The sequence below is a fragment of the Panulirus ornatus genome, chromosome 66, assembly GCF_036320965.1.
Source record: "Panulirus ornatus isolate Po-2019 chromosome 66, ASM3632096v1, whole genome shotgun sequence".
NCBI lineage: Eukaryota > Metazoa > Arthropoda > Malacostraca > Decapoda > Palinuridae > Panulirus > Panulirus ornatus.
Genome location: NC_092289.1, coordinates 5,528,947 through 5,549,340, shown reverse-complemented (window position 1 = coordinate 5,549,340; position 20,394 = coordinate 5,528,947). Strand labels below are relative to the sequence as shown.

At 39.0% G+C, this 20,394-nt stretch overlaps 1 protein-coding gene across 7 annotated transcripts in view; it reads right to left on the bottom strand.

Moving 5' to 3' along the window:
• LOC139746781 (uncharacterized) overlaps positions 1-20,394 on the bottom strand; it is a 155,402-nt gene that overhangs the window by 15,823 nt on the left and 119,185 nt on the right. For 2 of the 7 annotated variants that reach the window (XM_071658325.1, XM_071658324.1), the window contains exon 5: positions 6,780-7,638. The exons of the other annotated variants lie outside the window; for them this stretch is intronic. In XM_071658325.1, the coding sequence (XP_071514426.1) occupies positions 7,312-7,638 (327 nt within the window). In that variant the 3' untranslated portion in view covers positions 6,780-7,311. Of the gene's footprint in view, positions 1-6,779; positions 7,639-20,394 lie in introns of those variants that run through there. 7 annotated transcript variants of the gene reach the window in all.

Genomic DNA, 20,394 nt, shown 5'->3' with positions numbered 1-20,394 from the left:
TCCTTGCGCTACCTCGCAAACGCGGGAGACAGTGGCAAAAAATATATATATATATATATATATATATATATATATATATATATATATATATATATATATTATCCCTGGGGATAGGGGAGAAAGAATACTTCCCACGTATTCCCTGCGTGTCGTAGAAGGCGACTAAAAGGGAGGGAGCGGGGGGCTGGAAATCCTCCCCTCTCGTTTTTTTTTTTTTTTTTTTTTCCAAAAGAAGGAACAGAGAATTGGGCCAGGTGAGGGTATTCCCTCAAAGGCCCAGTCCTCTGTTCTTAACGCTACCTCGCTAATGCGGGAAATGGCGAATAGTTTGAAAATATATATATATATATATATATATATATATATATATATATATATATATATATATATATATATATATATTTTTTTTTTTTTTTTTTTTTTTTTTTTATACTTTTTCAAGGCTCCCAAAATTTTCGCCCCCCCCCCACCCTATGATCCACTTCCGCTTCCATGGTTCCATCCGCTGACAGATCCACTCCCAGATATCTAAAACACTTCACTTCCTCCAGTTTTTCTCCATTCAAACTCACCTCCCAATTGACTTGACCCTCACCCCTACTGTACCTAATAACCTTTCTTCTTCCACACACTTTACCAAACTCAGTCACCAGCTTCTGCAGTTTCTCACATGAATCAGCCACCAGCGCTGTATCATCAGCGAACAACAACTGACTCACTTCCCAAGCTCTCTCATCCCCAACAGACTTCATACTTGCCCCTCTTTCCAGGACTCTTGCATTTACCTCCCTAACAACCCCATCCATAAACAAATTAAACAACCATGGAGACATCACACACCCTGCCGCAAACCTACATTCTTTTTTCATACATGTTCACTATTTCTCATGTTAGTGAGGTAGCACCAGGAACAATTGAAGATAAGGCCTTTTTCACTCACATGCACTCTCTGCGTGTCATGTGCATTGCACTAAAACCACAACCCTCTATCCACAGCCAGGTCCCAAAGATCCTTCCATGGTTTCCTCCAGCCACTTTATGTCTTGTATACTACATTGCTCAAATTTGTTCCATCCCTTACACACCTCACACTTACTTATATTTATATATTTGTACTGTATGGGGAGGGAGTTTTACACTCTTAAGGTCCCATCTCTTGAACATTCCCTATTATAGCTTTTTGAATTTGTGTATGCTGTGTGTATACTGTATAGAGGATGGATTTTTACACTCACTGGTCCCCATCTCTAGAACATTCTCTTTGATATACGAGTACATAAATTTAAGTATGCTGCCTACATTAACAATATCCTCAGTCAATCTTTTCAATTCATCCACCACTTTTATAGTATAAATGTACTTCTTTACATCTTTCTTAAGAAATTTCTCGCTTAATTTCATGTTTAGTCCTCTAGTTACTCAGTTTCTACTTCTCTCAAAGAACTATTCACTGTCCACATGATGTCTGTTTTAAAACTTTAATGTTGTGATCAGGTCACACACCACTCTTCTTTTCCAAGGTGGGAAAATTTAAAGCCTCTTGCTATTATTGTAAATAACCTTTCTTAATTGAGTACCATCTGTTGCCCTCTCTAGACCTTCTTTATTAGCTGTTTGTGTTTTAAGTGTGGTGGCCAAACTTGAGAAGCATATTCTAATTTTGGTCTTGTGTAGGATATGAATAACAAGCTAAACATATCCTTATCCATACATTTATCCATACATTTAAATATTATTATATTTGCCAGCACACAGTTTATCTCCTAATTTATTCTCTCAGGATGGGACTAAAGTAACAGGTTAGGGATGATGTTGACTCCCAAGTCCTTACAATGAGAATCCTGAAGATTGCTTTCAACTGGATGATAAACAATTAAGGCCTTCTTTCACTTTATCCCATGTTTGTGTGTGTGGTAGGTTTCACTTGACTCTGCCGGATTGGGATTATGCCACAAGTGGAAAGTCATTTTAAGGGGACTGCCACCATTTCTCTTGACAAAATTGAGTACAGATTTGTTGAAATACTACTTACTCCTAAGGAGTCCAACATTTCCCTGCTACAGCTTGTAGTATAGTCTTAAATCTGCAGGTACCCATAAAAGGGGTCCAGGGGTTATAAAATCAAATCAAATAATTATGTATATATTTATGTATATACATGTGTACGTGGGTAGTTTTGGCCAATCCTCGTCGCTTCCTGTGCTAACCCGCGACAGCGGGAGATGGCGATTAAGTATAATAAATAAAATATGTATATATATATATATTTATTTTATTTATTTATTTAAAATAAATAAATAAATTATATATATATATATATATAATATATATATATATATATATAATATATATAGATATATATATATATATGTGAAGTCTGTCGTGGATGAGAGCTTGGGAAGTGAGTCAGTTGTTGTTCACTGATGATACAGCGCTGGTGGCTGATTCATGTGAGAAACTGCAGAAGCAGGTGACTGAGTTTGGTAAAGTGTGTGAAAGAAGAAAGTTAAGAGTAAATGTGAATAAGAGCAAGGTTATTAGGTACAGTAGGGTTGAGGGTCAAGTCAATTGGGAGGTAAGTTTGAATGAAGAAAAACTGGAGGAAGTAAAGTGTTTTAGATATCTGGGAGTGGATCTGGCAGCGGATGGAACCATGGAAGCAGAAGTGGATCACAGGGTGGGGGAGGGGGCGAAAATCGGAAAGCAAAAATGGGTATGTTTGAAGGAATAGTGGTTCCAACAATGTTGTATGGTTGCGAGGCGTGGGCTATGGATAGAGTTGTGCGCAGGAGGATGGATGTGCTGGAAATGAGATGTTTGAGGACAATGTGTGGTGTGAGGTGGTTTGATCGAGTAAGCAACGTAAGGGTAAGAGAGATGTGTGGAAATAAAAAGAGCGTGGTTGAGAGAGCAGAAGAGGGTGTTTTGAAATGGTTTGGGCACATGGAGAGAATGAGTGAGGAAAGATTGACCAAAAGGATATATGTGTCGGAGGTGGAGGGAACAAGGAGAAGTGGGAGACCAAATTGGAGGTGGAAAGATGGAGTGAAAAAGATTTTGTGTGATCTGGGCCTGAACATGCAGGAGGGTGAAAGGAGGGCAAGGAATAGAGTGAATTGGATCGTTGTGGTATACCGGGGTTGACGTGCTGTCAGTGGATTGAATCAGGGCATGTGAAGCGTCTGGGGTAAACCATGGAAAGCTGTGTAGGTATGTATATTTGCTTGTGTGGAAGTATGTATATACATGGGTATGGGGGTGGGTTGGGCCATTTCTTTCGTCTGTTTCCTTGCGCTACCTCGCAAACGCGGGAGACAGTGGCAAAAAATATATATATATATATATATATATATATATATATATATATATATATATATATATATATATTATCCCTGGGGATAGGGGAGAAAGAATACTTCCCACGTATTCCCTGCGTGTCGTAGAAGGCGACTAAAAGGGAGGGAGCGGGGGGCTGGAAATCCTCCCCTCTCGTTTTTTTTTTTTTTTTTTTTTCCAAAAGAAGGAACAGAGAATTGGGCCAGGTGAGGGTATTCCCTCAAAGGCCCAGTCCTCTGTTCTTAACGCTACCTCGCTAATGCGGGAAATGGCGAATAGTTTGAAAATATATATATATATATATATATATATATATATATATATATATATTTTTTTTTTTTTTTTTTTTTTTTTTTTTTTATACTTTTTCAAGGCTCCCAAAATTTTCGCCCCCTCCCCCACCCTATGATCCACTTCCGCTTCCATGGTTCCATCCGCTGACAGATCCACTCCCAGATATCTAAAACACTTCACTTCCTCCAGTTTTTCTCCATTCAAACTCACCTCCCAATTGACTTGACCCTCACCCCTACTGTACCTAATAACCTTTCTTCTTCCACACACTTTACCAAACTCAGTCACCAGCTTCTGCAGTTTCTCACATGAATCAGCCACCAGCGCTGTATCATCAGCGAACAACAACTGACTCACTTCCCAAGCTCTCTCATCCCCAACAGACTTCATACTTGCCCCTCTTTCCAGGACTCTTGCATTTACCTCCCTAACAACCCCATCCATAAACAAATTAAACAACCATGGAGACATCACACACCCCTGCCGCAAACCTACATTCTTTTTTCATACATGTTCACTATTTCTCATGTTAGTGAGGTAGCACCAGGAACAATTGAAGATAAGGCCTTTTTCACTCACATGCACTCTCTGCGTGTCATGTGCATTGCACTAAAACCACAACCCTCTATCCACAGCCAGGTCCCAAAGATCCTTCCATGGTTTCCTCCAGCCACTTTATGTCTTGTATACTACATTGCTCAAATTTGTTCCATCCCTTACACACCTCACACTTACTTATATTTATATATTTGTACTGTATGGGGAGGGAGTTTTACACTCTTAAGGTCCCATCTCTTGAACATTCCCTATTATAGCTTTTTGAATTTGTGTATGCTGTGTGTATACTGTATAGAGGATGGATTTTTACACTCACTGGTCCCCATCTCTAGAACATTCTCTTTGATATACGAGTACATAAATTTAAGTATGCTGCCTACATTAACAATATCCTCAGTCAATCTTTTCAATTCATCCACCACTTTTATAGTATAAATGTACTTCTTTACATCTTTCTTAAGAAATTTCTCGCTTAATTTCATGTTTAGTCCTCTAGTTACTCAGTTTCTACTTCTCTCAAAGAACTATTCACTGTCCACATGATGTCTGTTTTAAAACTTTAATGTTGTGATCAGGTCACACACCACTCTTCTTTTCCAAGGTGGGAAAATTTAAAGCCTCTTGCTATTATTGTAAATAACCTTTCTTAATTGAGTACCATCTGTTGCCCTTCTCTAGACCTTCTTTATTAGCTGTTTGTGTTTTAAGTGTGGTGGCCAAACTTGAGAAGCATATTCTAATTTTGGTCTTGTGTAGGATATGAATAACAAGCTAAACATATCCTTATCCATACATTTATCCATACATTTAAATATTATTATATTTGCCAGCACACAGTTTATCTCCTAATTTATTCTCTCAGGATGGGACTAAAGTAACAGGTTAGGGATGATGTTGACTCCCAAGTCCTTACAATGAGAATCCTGAAGATTGCTTTCAACTGGATGATAAACAATTAAGGCCTTCTTTCACTTTATCCCATGTTTGTGTGTGTGTAGGTTTCACTTGACTCTGCCGGATTGGGATTATGCCACAAGTGGAAAGTCATTTTAAGGGGACTGCACCATTTTCACTTGACAAAATTGAGTACAGATTTGTTGAAATACTACTTACTCCTAAGGAGTCCAACATTTCCCTGCTACAGCTTGTAGTATAGTCTTAAATCTGCAGGTACCCCATAAAAGGGGTCCAGGGGTTATAAAATCAAATCAAATAATTATGTATATATTTATGTATATACATGTGTACGTGGGTAGTTTTGGCCAATCCTCGTCTCTTTCCTTGTGCTACCTCGCTGACGCGGGAGATGGCGATTAAGTATAATAAATAAAATATGTATATATATATTTATTTTATTTATTTATTTAAAATAAATAAATATATATATATATATATATATATATATATATATATATATATATATATATATATGTGAAGTCTGTCGTGGATGAGAGCTTGGGAAGTGAGTCAGTTGTTGTTCACTGATGATACAGCGCTGGTGGCTGATTCATGCGAGAAACTGCAGAAGCTGGTGACTGAGTTTGGTAAAGTGTGTGAAAGAAGAAAGTTAAGAGTAAATGTGAATAAGAGCACGGTTATTAGGTACAGTAGGGTTGAGAGTCAAGTCAATTGGGAGGTAAGTTTGAATGGAGAAAAACTGGAGGAAGTAAAGTGTTTTAGATATCTTGGAGTGGATCTGGCAGCGGATGGAACCATGGAAGCAGAAGTGAATCATAGGGTGGGGGAGGGGGCGAAAATCCTGGGAGCCTTGAGGAATGTGTGGAAGTCGAAAGCATTATCTCGGAAAGCAAAAATGGGTATGTTTGAAGGAAGAGTGGTTCCAACAATGTTGTATGGTTACGAGGCGTGGGCTATGGATAGAGTTGTGCGCAGGAGGGTGGATGTGCTGGAAATGAGATGTTTGAGGACAATGTGTGGTGTGAGGTGGTTTGATCGAGTAAGTAATGTAAGGATATATATATATATATTATGTTCGTTTGTGTATATATAATTACTTTACCTTTATTCATATATATATATATATATATATATATATATATATATATATATATATATATATATATATATATATATATTGTAGTGAGCACAATTTTCGTCAGTCTTTCAGGTCTACTATTGTCGTAACTGCATGCTTCAGAAATCAGTCTTGATCTGTAGTTGATATGTCTTCCATGTCTCTTCCAGTAACTAATATAAACAGGAAGGGTAAGCAATTAAAACAAGTATCTAACCTAACCTAATAATCTGTGAAAGTCTAGATAGTGATGCTAAGATTCTCAATACCACTTGGTAATGTATTGATGGGAAAATTTTTCAGGTGATTTAAAATGAAATCTTATATAAATAAATTTCCTTGGGAAGCTCTGCAAAGTATTATTCATAGGCTATTGTTTGTTTGAAAACTTCTCCTGTAATACTGCTTATAAATGGTTGCTCAATCTTTGTCCCTATACAAAGGTGCCTGTCCTTGATCTGTTATCTACCTAACTTTACAAAGTAAACAATCTCATTTTAATTATTAAATGTAAGAAAAGTTAATGGGATGCAAGGATTCTCCACTGAAAAACAGATGGGTTTTCATTCGTTTATTGTGCATTTCTTACAGTTACGTCATTAGCAAATAAATTATGATTATACATACAAACTTGTAAGCGTTTGTGACCAAGTTGTGATGCACTGCAAATTAAGTATTTAGTACGATATATTCAAATAAACCTGTACTCTAAAATAATGACTTTGGTGATTAAGTAGATTAAGCCATAAATCCAACATATACATATTTTGAGAAGAAAATTTGAGACTAAAGTTTATTAAAGCAATATCATGAAGTATGTAAAACAATAATGATCAATTTTCACTTCATACCATGAAGTTCATAATAGAAACTTCACACACCACCCTTACAAGCAGTGCAAGTGACTGAAAATAGAGGTGACACATATAGTGTCCTGATATCACAACATCATATTTCAAGTCATGCATTTAAGGCATACAGTGTGTTCAGAATAACAATGTCCCTGATTTGATTTGCTTGTAAGGAGTATGTCATATGTTTCATGCTTATTAATTACAAAGAGTCTACCACTTCAAACACTGCTACCCCTAGCTCTTGTCCTGTTGTTTTTCAGTCCAGCTCACTTGGTGAACATTGCGCACATGGTGGTAGAGTGTGCCCGTTTGAGCAAAGCTCTTGCCACACACATGGCATTTGTATGGTCTCTCCCCGGTGTGTGTCCGTCTGTGCTCTATTAAGTACTGATTCAAAGTGAAACGTTTCCCACATATATCACATATGTAAGGTTTAAAGTTTATGTGACTGCGGTAGTGCCGCTTGAGTGAGCCCAGCACTTTGAATTCCTTCTGGCAGATAGGACATTTCAGCCCCTGGCCCAGCAGCTGCTCACTAAGGACAAGAGGAGGTGGGCGACCCTGCAACAAGAGAGAGCGGCACTTTAGTAGCTTGTCTGGGCCAGTGGACAGTGGGCTCCTCAGCCGGGCTGGGCTCTGGCACACCCTGGCTCACCACTGGCACCTGACTACTAGCCTACGAAGTACACTTTTTACTGCCAATTCTACAACACACAGTGCCACAATGTTTCACCGTAGATGGTAGGACAGCAACCTGACCTAGCCAACTTCATGCTGGTGCCATTCATATCTACAACACCTACTCAGTACGAAGGCTCTAACAACAGAGAAGGCAATCGACTGCAGTGGCAGCAGCATGAAATGGAGTGGTGGGAGGGCTTCTGTTGAATGTTCATACACCCAAAGAATGAGGAAGTGCCTCACGCTGTAACTGTGCTTCTATCAAAGACCTAACCACCAGATTTCGGCATCTGCATTTCTGTTTCAGGTGCATAAATCTTTCACCTGTATCTGATAGTAGACATTTGACTTTTATTCTTCATTATATTTTTATTGCATCGTCTTCTCATGCATGAATTTAACAGCTGACATAATGATTCTGTAGATTACAAAAGCATTTTTATAATGCAATAAATATGTTGAATAATCAGTTGCATAATTAAATGGCATTAAAAGACACATAGACAGATCTGATAATGCATGAAACACTGATTAAGCAACTTTTATAATAAACATGAAATGCCAAATGTAATTTTCATATATATAAACACAAAATGTTTGAGGACAATATGTGGTGTGAGGTGGTTTTATTGAGTAAGAAATGAAAGGGTACGAGAGGTGTGTGGTTATAAAAAAAAAAGTGCGGTTGAGAGAGAGCTGAAGGTGTGCTGAAAGGGTTTGGACTTATGGCGAGAATGAGTAGGGAAAGGTTGACAAAGAGGTTATATGTGTCAGAAGTAGGGGGAACAAGGAGAACAGGGAGACCAAATTGGAGATGGAAGGATGAAGTGAAAAAGGAAGGTTTTGAGTAATTGGCGTCTGAACATGCAGGAGGGTGAAACACATGCAAGGGATAGAGTGAATTGGAATACCGTGGTGTGCTGGGGTCGATGTGCTGTCAGTGGCCTGAACCTGGGCATGTGAAATGGCTGGGGTAAACCATGGAAGGGTCTGTGGGGCCTGGTTGTGGTTAGAGATCTGTGTTTTCAGTGCATTTACACATGACAGCTAGAGAAAGGATATGAGTGGATGTGGGCTTTTTTCCTGTTTCTAGTGCTACCTTGCTAATACTGAAAACGGCGATCAAGTATGAAAAATATTTATATATTCCACTGCATCCTGACCACTTTCAATATTTTATATTTGTTCAGTATACGTAATTTTTAAATTTTAATACTACTTTAAATATTCAGTCTCACCACAATAAAATGGAAAGGCAAGGAAGTGAAAAAATACTTGCAGTGTCTGTAATATGTTGCTAGATATATGTTTTTCACAATACACTAAAGAAAAAAATGCTACAAAGTGATAAACAATAAAGCAGAATAACCCTCTAAGTCTGTAGAAGGGAATATGTTCAGACTATCTTTGAAATTTTTAAATATTCTGAAGATTATTCAGCAGCTAAAGTATGAGCCTTGATACCCTTCAAAATTTCCAAAGTTTTTCAGTTCTTAGGTATACTGAAATTTATTTGTATTGCGTAATACATGGAACTGTAATATTTTTGTGATAATGAAAATCAGAGATGGCATGATATTACAGTGAGTTACTACATTCACAGTGGAATCCTCAAAAGTTTTAAAACAGGAAAGTGGTTAAGACTTAATGACGTGAAGACATTTGCTGACTCATAAATAATTTTTTTTCTAATGCATTTGAATCAGGTGTAATTATGTTCTTTATAACATCACACCAAGGAATGGTAACAAATAAGAACCATAGTATCACCAAAACCAGAGGTTCTTGAATTGGGGAATGTGCCCCTCAAAGGTGGAGCAAGAATATTTCAGGGAAAGATGCAGGGGGTTAGTGAATAATGCTGATATATTTGGGCAACTAAGTGAAAAAATAAGTGCACAAACAATAGCTAGCTATATAACATACCAAATGAAAAAATATTGTATGAAAGATGTCTGTTTTGTTTTTACTCTGATATTAAATGCATTTAATGAAGTACAATATCAGTCAATGCACTTGAAACATTGTGGGGGAGTTAACTCATAGGTAGAGCAAGAGACAGAAAAGTTTAACCACCACTGATCTGAACAAATAATACAACCAATTTCTCGCTAGTACTAACAAGACATGTGCATATGTAACATGCACACACATGGATTATGCCTCGTAAATCAGGTCAAGGCACCAAAAGAAGCAGGAAGATCTGATGGAAAGGGTATGGGGCAGAGCAACTACGATGGTACCTGAATTGAGGGAACTGAGCTATGATGAGAGGCTGAGGGATACAAATTTGGCCAACATGGAGGACATATAAGAGAAGGGGGACCTGATGACAACCTTCAAGTTTCTAAATCAGGTGGACAATATTGATAGTGAACTTTTCTTAATATAATGCAGCACCAGATTAACCAGAAGCCCCAACAAAAAGCAAGTTAGAACGGACATTAAGAAGTACTGGTCTAGATTGGAATAAACTAACCAATGAGACAGTGACTGCTGGCAGTTTACAAAGGTTTGAAAGGCTACTAGATGATATAAAAAGTTCAGATGGGTTCCCATTAGTGTAGAGCTCTTTCCCTGTACTATAGAGACAAGTAATTACATTTGATTGTGAATATCCTGAGGACTCTTTATGTAATCAGTGTAGAATACTGCCTCTATATAAAGTGTAATAACTTTTACCCTATAATTCAGAGGTAGGGAATGAGAAGTACTTCACCAGAGCTCATCATGGAGGGGGTGAATGAAATGTTAGATTTAGGGTTACTACTAATCTAATTAATGAGGTAAATTTTGATTTCAAAGGATTTCCTCCTGTTGATTAGATGAGAAAAGAGCAGAGGGATGAAACAGCTGGTACCTCCGTGGTAAAATTTCTAGAGATAGGAGTAAATCAAAATGAAAAGATCCAACAATTAAAAGAAATACAGAAACGGAAGAGTATCTCTAATTATGAAAAAAAAATCAGCATGTAAGTGCATGATGTGGCAAATGAGGGTATAACTGGGGCATGGATCTCCAGTGCAAGTGAAAATAAGGAAAAACTTGTGCTGAAAGAGGAGTGGTGAATTGAAATAACTAGTTTGACAAAAGTTACATTCATGTGTCAGTTAGTGGAGGCATTGTTGGATAATGTACGATGGGCAGGCTTGCAGAAGAGAGGTAGATGAATGCAAATGTGTGAAGAGAGGTGGCAGGTGAAATGTCTGATCACTTCTTGATGGAGGCAAGTGTGAAAGTTTGTGGCAGATTTGAGAAAGGAGGAAATGGCAAAGGTTGAAAAGAAGTGAAAGTGAGCAAGATTGGAAAATGGCATGGATGCAGAAATACCAACAAAGGCTAAATGAAAAATGGCAGAGGGTACCACAGAGAAGTGATGCTTAAACCTGTAGGTGAAGTGTGTAGAATGTAGGTGAGATTTGGGAATGTGTTAAAGGGTAGTGAATGGTGGAATGAAAATCGCTGGTGGAAAAGGGAGGTGCACAGATAGTATCTTGTAGGAAGAAGTGTAAGTGGTTAGGAAGAACTACAAGCAAAAGTGGCAAGATTTCAAGTGGATGTATATGAGATGAAAAAAGAAGGGCAAATGAGAGGTGGGGTGAAAGAACATAAGTGAATTTCACACAATAGTTGGAAATGCTTTGGAAGATGAACAGTGTACAGAGAAAGAGAGGGCAATTGTGGCAACAAAGCAGAGAATGGATGAGGAAGTGGTATCAGCAAGAAGAGGTGGAAAAAGGTGGAGTTTTGAAGGATCACTGAACATATATGACAGGAAGACAGATATTGTACATGTGGGATGAGGTGGCATGCAGAATGAGATAGGGCGAATGAAGAGGTGAAAAAAGAGGATGAAGTGAAAACCCTGTACAAAATGAAGTTATGGAAAGCAAGCGTGCATGGAACTGCAAATGAGTTTCTCAAGAAAGGGGATGAGAGTGCTGCTAATTGGGTTGTTAGGCTTTTTGAAGTTTGCATATCCAAAATTGGGGTGTCTAAAGATTGGCATACTGCATGTATAATGACCTTGTACAAAAGCCAGATGGAAACACATGGTCAAATTACAGAGGTACAAGTCTGTTGAGTATACTCGGAGAAGTGTATGGCATAACGGTGATTGAAAGGGTGATGATATATATATATATATATATATATATATATATATATATATATAAGTAACGTAAGGGTAAGAGAGATGTGTGGAAATAAAAAGAGCGTGGTTGAGAGAGCAGAAGAGGGTGTTTTGAAATGGTTTGGGCACATGGAGAGAATGAGTGAGGAAAGATTGACCAAGAGGATATATGTGACGGAGGTGGAGGGAACAAGAAGTGGGAGACCGAATTGGAGGTGGAAAGATGGAGTGAAAAAGATTTTGTGTGATCGGGGCCTGAACATGCAGGAGGGTGAAAGGAGGGCAAGGAATAGAGTGAATTGGATCGATGTGGTATACCGGGGTTGACATGTTGTCAGTGGATTGAATCAGGGCATGTGAAGCGTCTGGGGTAAACCATGGAAAGCTGTGTAGGTATGTATATTTGCGTGTGTGGACGTATGTATATACATGTGTATGGGGGTGGGTTGGGCCATTTCTTTCGTCTGTTTCCTTGCGCTACCTCGCAAACGCGGGAGACGGCAACAAAGCAAAAAAAAAAAAAATATATATATATATATATATATATATATATATATATATATATATATATATATATATATATATATATATATATAGCATTTGATCAAAAATGCAAAATGTGCCTTCAAGTGGGGTAGAGGGTGAATGAACCAGGTGTCTGTAATTAAGAATTTGTGTGAGAAGTACTTGGAGAAAGAGAACAAACTGTATGTGGCAGTTATGTATATTGAGAAAGCACATGGTAGGCTTAATGGAGAGACCTTGTGGAAGGTGCTGAGACTATATAGCATAAATAGGGATTATCAAACGTGGCCAGGAGTTTTTATCAGAAGGTAGGGCATGTGCATATGTAGGAAGGGAGGAGGGCTCCAAGTCAAGTTGGGTTTGCATCATGGATGTGTGATGTCACCATGGCTGTTCACTTTGCTTATGGATGTGGCGGTAAGGAAGGTGAAATGCAAGGTCTTGGAGTGAAAAGTGGGCCTACAGTAATCTGAGAGTGGAGTGACATGGGAAAGCAGAAACTTTGAGGTAAATGAAAACAACATTACGATAATGAGGTGAAGCAGGGGGTGAGAAAAGATGATGGGAGTGTATGTTTAAATGGGGATGACCTGGAAGAGGTGAAGTCCTGTAGTACCTGGGAGTGGATGTGCCTGTGGATGGAACAATGAGGGTTGTCCTGGGAGCATTAAGGGAAAATTGATGGATATTTTTGAAAGTGTAGTAGTCCTTGAAGTGCAGCATGGATACAAGTCTCAGACCTTGAATGTAAAACAGAAGAGGATGGATTTGTTGGAGATGAAATGCCCAAGGACAGTATATGGGACCAGGCACATTGACTTGTGTTAATGGTCATGTTCAGTATATTAGATGTGTGGTAGTGAATGACATCTAATTGAAATGGCCAAACCAAAGTTTGCCAAAATGATGAGGACATATGGAGAGCATAAGCAGTGAAAGACTGATTAAGAGCATGTGTTCTTCAGAAAAAGTGAGCAGAAGGGGAAGACAGAAAGGTAGATGAAAGGATGGAGTGATGAAGGCCTTGGTTTATCATGGCCTGAACGTTCAGGAGAATGAGTAATGTGTGAAACATACCAGATACTGTTGGAGATGAAACTTACTAAAAGGATAAGCTTTGATCTAATCTGTCTGGAACACACGTAATAGTAAAGAGGGGAGAAGATGGAGGAGGAGAGGGACTGGCCCTCAAAAACAGAAAACATTAAATTTAAAGAAATAGTGGTGAATGGCCCATATAAAGAGCACCATTATATAATGTGAAGAATAACAGTATGTGAGATAAGCACTGTGATATTGAAAATTTACAATCCTGTATCACATGATTACTGTGTGGCCATTGGCAATTCAAGGGGGGCCAGGCCGTATTGATAACTGCTTCTTCCCCTACATTTTTAAGTTTTGGAACTCACTTCCATGTCTTTCCCAATAACTATGACCTGACACTTTTTAAGACAGGTTTTTCACTTTTTCTAAAATTCATAAATACTTTTCCTCATCAATTTCTGTTTTATTGTTCCCTTTATATTTTGATAAAAGCCCAGAATTCATGTGAACTTTTGTCCATGACCAGAGTCTCAAAGAAAAACTATCAAGCTCGATGCATCTCCTTCTATGTCCCAGCAGCAGCACAAGGCCTCATCACCACCTTTTTCAGTACCTTTTCCAAAATCTTTCATTAAATATCATGTCATGACAGAGTGGTACAGTATAGAGGTGGTAAGATAATCTGTTTCAGGTAAATTCCATCCATTAGGGTTGAATTGGAAAGATTTTTGTGCAGGTAATTAAACCCCCTTATAAATTAGGTTTCAATTACTCAACTTGTGACTTTTTTCCTTACGACTGGTTATCCAGGAACATAACCCCATTGCCAATTGAGTTACAGGTATAGATAATTACATACATATACATACAGACATCCAGAGGAAAGCAATAAAGATAAAACCTAAAATAAAACACTTTAGTTACAGGGACAAGTTGGAGACAAATAAAGTTGCACACCATTTAGAAGAAAACTCAGGGGAGAATTGATCACAACCTTTAAGTTTCTTAATCAGTTTGAGAAAGTCAGCAGTGAATAGCTCTCTGAAAAATGCAAAAAGCAACCAAAAGTCACACCGAGAAATCAAAGGACAATGAGTTGTGGATGGCTGCGAAGAGTGAAGTGATGAAACAGTGAATGCAGACAGTAAATATACATAAGTTTATAACTGTCTGATAATGCAGAAAGTTCCAGACATGGGGAACTATGAGTGTAGAATTCCCTTGTACTGTCATAGTCCAACCCCAGGACCTATTTTATGGGGCTCCAGCAGCTTCAATAATGCATTCCATGAAGAATGGAAATAATGGGATCCTTTAAAACAAGAATTTGCTTTAGTAGATTGCACTTCTTTCAGTCAAGGAATGATGGTACAGCCTTACAGATGGGAATTTCTCACAATTAGTGCAGTTACTTGCACATGGAGCCCAGTAACATCCCTCATAGAGTAGAAATTGGTAATTAAAAACAAGCAAGACATGCACACAAACAAGAGACCCAATTTTAATATCAGTTCAAGTGTTGGTGCCCCAGAAGTGTAGGACTTTCTCCTGTACTGAACAAACAGGCAACTACACAAACATACAAATAGAAATCAGACAGCAAGTGGATGACTACTTGCAAAGTAAAAACTGAGCTGCAACGCAGATTCTGGGAAAGGTCATGCATAACAAACCTCTTACTCTTGTATGATACAGTGCGCTCTGAGAAGGATGATTGGATTGTGTATCCCTGAAATTTCAAAAGTGTTTGTCCCTGTACCACAAATTATGTTGTAAAGTAACTGGAAACTCCCTTGATGGAAATGAAATTACCTTAATGGAAAGGAACCAAGGAAACATGTCAGAGGAGCCTTCTTGAAATGGGTTGGGATCCCTAGTGGTGTGCCAGAAAGCTTGGCCCTAGGACTATTGTTCTTGATCTACTATATACATGACTTGCTAGAAGGAGTGAGCTCATACCTAAATATATGTGCAGATGACACCAAGGTCATGAGGGAAGTAAAGAATAATGGGTATTGCATCTGCTTCTAATGGAAACTACATTAACTCCAGAGGTGGTCTGATACATGGATAATAAAATTTACCCCAAATGTAGGAAATGTGAAAGAACACAGTGAAAGAAGGCCTCAGCATGAAGGTTATCTGTCAGGAAATAAACTGCAAAAATCTGAGTGAGAGAGACTTAGGAGTCAACACTCTCGCTAAACCTGTCACCAGAGCTCCACCTTAGGGTAGTTTTAAGAGACAAATTGTCAGTTGTCATGTATTAGAAATTCTTGTAAGTATTCAGATAAAGATATGTTCAATAAACTATTTACAGCATATATCATGGGATCATTAAAATATGCTCTTCAGGTTTGATCGCCACTTTTTTTTTCTAAAGCTGAGACTGCATGGGCAGCTGAGGCCCTAATCAATGCCATAACATTAATGCAATAAGGGAGAAAGAATACTTCCCACGTGTTGCAGAAGGCAACTAAAAGGAGAGGGAGTGGGGGACTAGAAATCCTCCCTTCCCATTTTGATTTTTCCAAAAGAAAGAACAGAGAAGGGGGCCAAGTGAGGATATTCCCTCTAAGGCTCAATCCTCTGTTCTTAACACTACCGTGCTAATACAGGAAATGGCAAATATGTACGGAAAAATATATATAGTTATTCATTTATTATACTTGATCGCCATTTCCTGTGTCAGCAAGGTAGCACCAGGAAACAGATGAAGAATGGCCCATCCACCCATATATACACACACACACACACACACACACACAGACCTCTCCATGGTTTACCCCAGACGTTTCACATGCCCTGGTTCAATCCACTGACAGCACATCGATCCTGATATACCATATCATTCCAATTCACTCTATTCCTTGCAGCCTGAGCCAAGTACTCATTTTATCATCCACCAGCTCGGGGTGGATGAACAGCTGGGTTGACAGTGGACTGACTGCCACAACCAGGATTCAAACCTATGCACTCAACCCTGGGCGGCCCATGAATGTGTCACAGTCAGGAACACTAACCACTACACCAAAAAAAGAGAACACAAACCACTACACCACAAAAAAAAACTAACTGCTACACCACAAAAAAAAAAAAGAGAAGATCCAGATAAGAGCAACAAAGATGGCACCAGAATAATGAAAACTGAATTAAAGTGAGAGGTTAGATCCCATAAATATTTTCACCGTGGAAAAGAGAAGAGTAAGCACTGACATGATCACAACCTTTGGCTTCAAGTTTCAAAACCAATTGGATGATGCTGACTGTGAAAAGTTCTTTGAATTATGCAAAGATAGAACAAGTAGTGGTGACGTGAGAAGGAGATGGAGTGAGTATTTTGAAGGTTTGTTGAATGTGTTTGATGATAGAGTGGCAGATATAGGGTGTTTTGGTCGAGGTGGTGTGCAAAGTGCGAGGGTTAGGGAAAATGAGTTGGTAAACAGAGAAGAGGTAGTAAAAGCTTTGCGGAAGATGAAAGCCGGCAAGGCAGCAGGTTTGGATGGTATTGCAGTGGAATTTATTAAAAAAGGGGGTGACTGTATTGTGGACTGGTTGGTAAAGTTATTTAATGTATGTATGACTCATGGTGAGGTGCCTGAGGATTGGCGGAATGCGTGCATAGTGCCATTGTACAAAGGCAAAGGGGATAAGAGTGAGTGCTCAAATTACAGAGGTATAAGTTTGTTGAGTATTCCTGGCAAATTATATGGGAGGGTATTGATTGAGAGGGTGAAGGCATGTACAGAGCATCAGATTGGGGAAGAGCAGTGTGGTTTCAGAAGTGGTAGAGGATGTGTGGATCAGGTGTTTGCTTTGAAGAATGTATGTGAGAAATACTTAGAAAAGCAAATGGATTTGTATGTAGCATTTATGGATCTGGAGAAGGCATATGATAGAGTTGATAGAGATGCTCTGTGGAAGGTATTAAGAATACATGGTGTGGGAGGCACGTTGTTAGAAGCAGTGAAAAGTTTTTATCGAGGATGTAAGGCATGTGTATGTGTAGGAAGAGAGGAAAGTGATTGGTTCTCAGTGAATGTAGGTTTGCGGCAGGGGTGTGTGATGTCTCCATGGCTGTTTAATTTGTTTATGGATGGGGTTGTTAGGGAGATGAATGCAAGAGTTTTGGAAAGAGGGGCAAGTATGAAGTCTGTTGGGGATGAGAGAGCTTGGGAAGTGAGTCAGTTGTTGTTCGCTGATGATACAGCGCTGGTGGCTGATTCATGTGAGAAACTGCAGAAGCTGGTGACTGAGTTTGGTAAAGTGTGTGAAAGAAGAAAGTTAAGAGTAAATGTGAATAAGAGCAAGGTTATTAGGTACAGTAGGGTTGAGGGTCAATTCAATTGGGAGGTGAGTTTGAATGGAAAAAAACTGGAGGAAGTGAAGTGTTTTAGATATCTGGGAGTGGATCTGGCAGCGGATGGAACCATGGAAGCGGAAGTGGATCATAGGGTGGGGAGGGGGCGAAAATTCTGGGAGCCTTGAAGAATGTGTGGAAGTCGAGAACATTATCTCGGAAAGCAAAAATGGGTATGTTTGAAGGAATAGTGGTTCCAACAATGTTGTATGGTTGCGAGGCATGGACTATGGATAGAGTTGTGCGCAGGAGGATGGATGTGCTGGAAATGAGATGTTTAAGGACAATGTGTGGTGTGAGGTGGTTTGACCAAGTAAGTAACGTAAGGGTAAGAGAGATGTGTGGAAATAAAAAGAGCATGGTTGAGAGAGCAGAAGAGGGTGTTTTGAAATGGTTTGGTCACATGGAGAGAATGAGTGAGGAAAGATTGACCAAGAGGATATATGTGTCGGAGGTGGAGGGAACGAGGAGAAGAGGGAGACCAAACTGGAGGTGGAAAGATGGAGTGAAAAAGATTTTGTGTGATCGGGGCCTGAACATGCAGGAGGGTGAAAGGAGGGCAAAGAATAGAGTGAATTGGAGCAATGTGGTATACCGGGGTTGACGTGCTGTCAGTGGATTGAATCAAGGCATGTGTATGGGGGTGGGTTGGGCCATTTCTTTCGTCTGTTTCCTTGCGCTACCTCACAAACGCGGGAGACAGCGAAAAAAAAAAAAAAAAAAAAAAAAACAATTCAAGGCCACAACATGAAATCAAGCAAGATATAAGTAAGAAGTGATATAAAGAAGTAATTGTGTAATGTTTAGAGTAGAGGATGGATGGGATAAGCCAAGTGAATGCTGACTAGACAAAAGTTCAAGTTGTATGACAAGAAAAAGTTCATAAGAAGGGGTCTCAAGAGTATAAAATTCCCTTCCCATACCATGTAGATAGGTAACTGCAAACACAAACACACAGGAATATCCACAGTGCACTGTGACACCCAGCTATTAGGGTCAGATTCAAATCCTGGTCATGGTAGCTGGCTCACAACCAATCCGGCTGTTTAAAATTCCTTTTTGGGAAGGTGTGAGCTGGGATGTGTATACATGGGTTTACGACAGAATATGCACATGATCAAGAGATGGGGCAACATGTAAAATTTTCTCCCAGTAACACAAAAATAGTAACTATAATTTGTAATTACACACACACACACACACACACACACACAGTGACTAAACATAGTTAATGCAGAGAGTATACCTAAATTTACGAAGTTGTATGATAGTAGAGAATGTTCAAGAAACAGAGTCCCACAAGAGTAAAACTCCCTTCCTGTACAGTACATACAAGTAATTACACGGTTAACATCACTGACCATATTTCACACGTGGGCCTGCCCAGGTTCAAATCCAGGGTGCAACAGTTGGCCCACAATCAACCCTGCAGAGTACCTGGCTTAGGGCTTTGTTTACATGATTATTATTTGTGTGATGTCTTACTCCTAAGTATACACGTGCACACACACACACACACACACACACACACACACACACAGCTTAAGCAGGTACCCAATTCCTGACAAGCCTCAAGGGGAGGTTGAAGACCTGGGTTGGGTGTGGATCAAATGCTATGCAAAGGATTCAAACCCATGCTGGTCTGACCCCAGGCTGGGTCTTGGTGACTCATGGTCAGTAACACTAACCACTATACCTCTGTTATAACATGGAACAAAATATACAAGGGTGAGTGACAGAGAAAGAAGAGTGTAAAAGTGGCTCCCTGAAACACAGATAATGAATGCACACACACACACACACACACATACACACACACAAGAAGACATATCCTAGCTGATGCAAAGTAATGATGGGACATAGTAAAAGAAGGCCTCAGTGCAATTATTAGCAAACAGGATATATAAGGGTCTTGGTGCATCTTCTTGTTTTGTTATTCAAGTGAATCTACTGATTTTTCATGCTGGATTAAACCATTTTTGTAGTAAACCTCAAAGAAGATGACGAACAACAGGAAAAACCCATCACATATTGATAGATCTAGCAGGAAGCCACTGAAGACACTTGATTTGAAATTGAAAATGAAGATATTCACCTAATATGAAGGATGAAAAAAGTTAAAACATTGCACCTCATCTACAGTTGTCCCAGTTGAAGGTCTCCACAATTCCAAAGGACAAAGAAAAAATATGTGAAGCAGTGAATGGTTCAGCAAGTATGAAGTCAACGAAAATAAAGCAGTGACAAGGGCCTATCCACGAAATGGAAAAGTTGTTGATGCTGTGGATGGAAGATCAAATTCAAAAACATGTATCAATAAGCTTATTAACAGTTCAGGTGAAGGCTAGAAGTCTTTTTGAGACTGTGAAGGAGTGAACAGGAGAGGATTACATCAAGAACTTCACAGCAAGTCATGGTTGGTTCAAGAGATTTAAAAGAGGATATAGCTTGCACAGTGTTCGAACCTTAAATAAAGGTTAAAAAGTAACAACAGAATCTCTTAATAAAGCTGGTTCATAAAAATTGAGATAACCATGATAGAAACTGAGTAGGATACAGGAATGCTGTACAG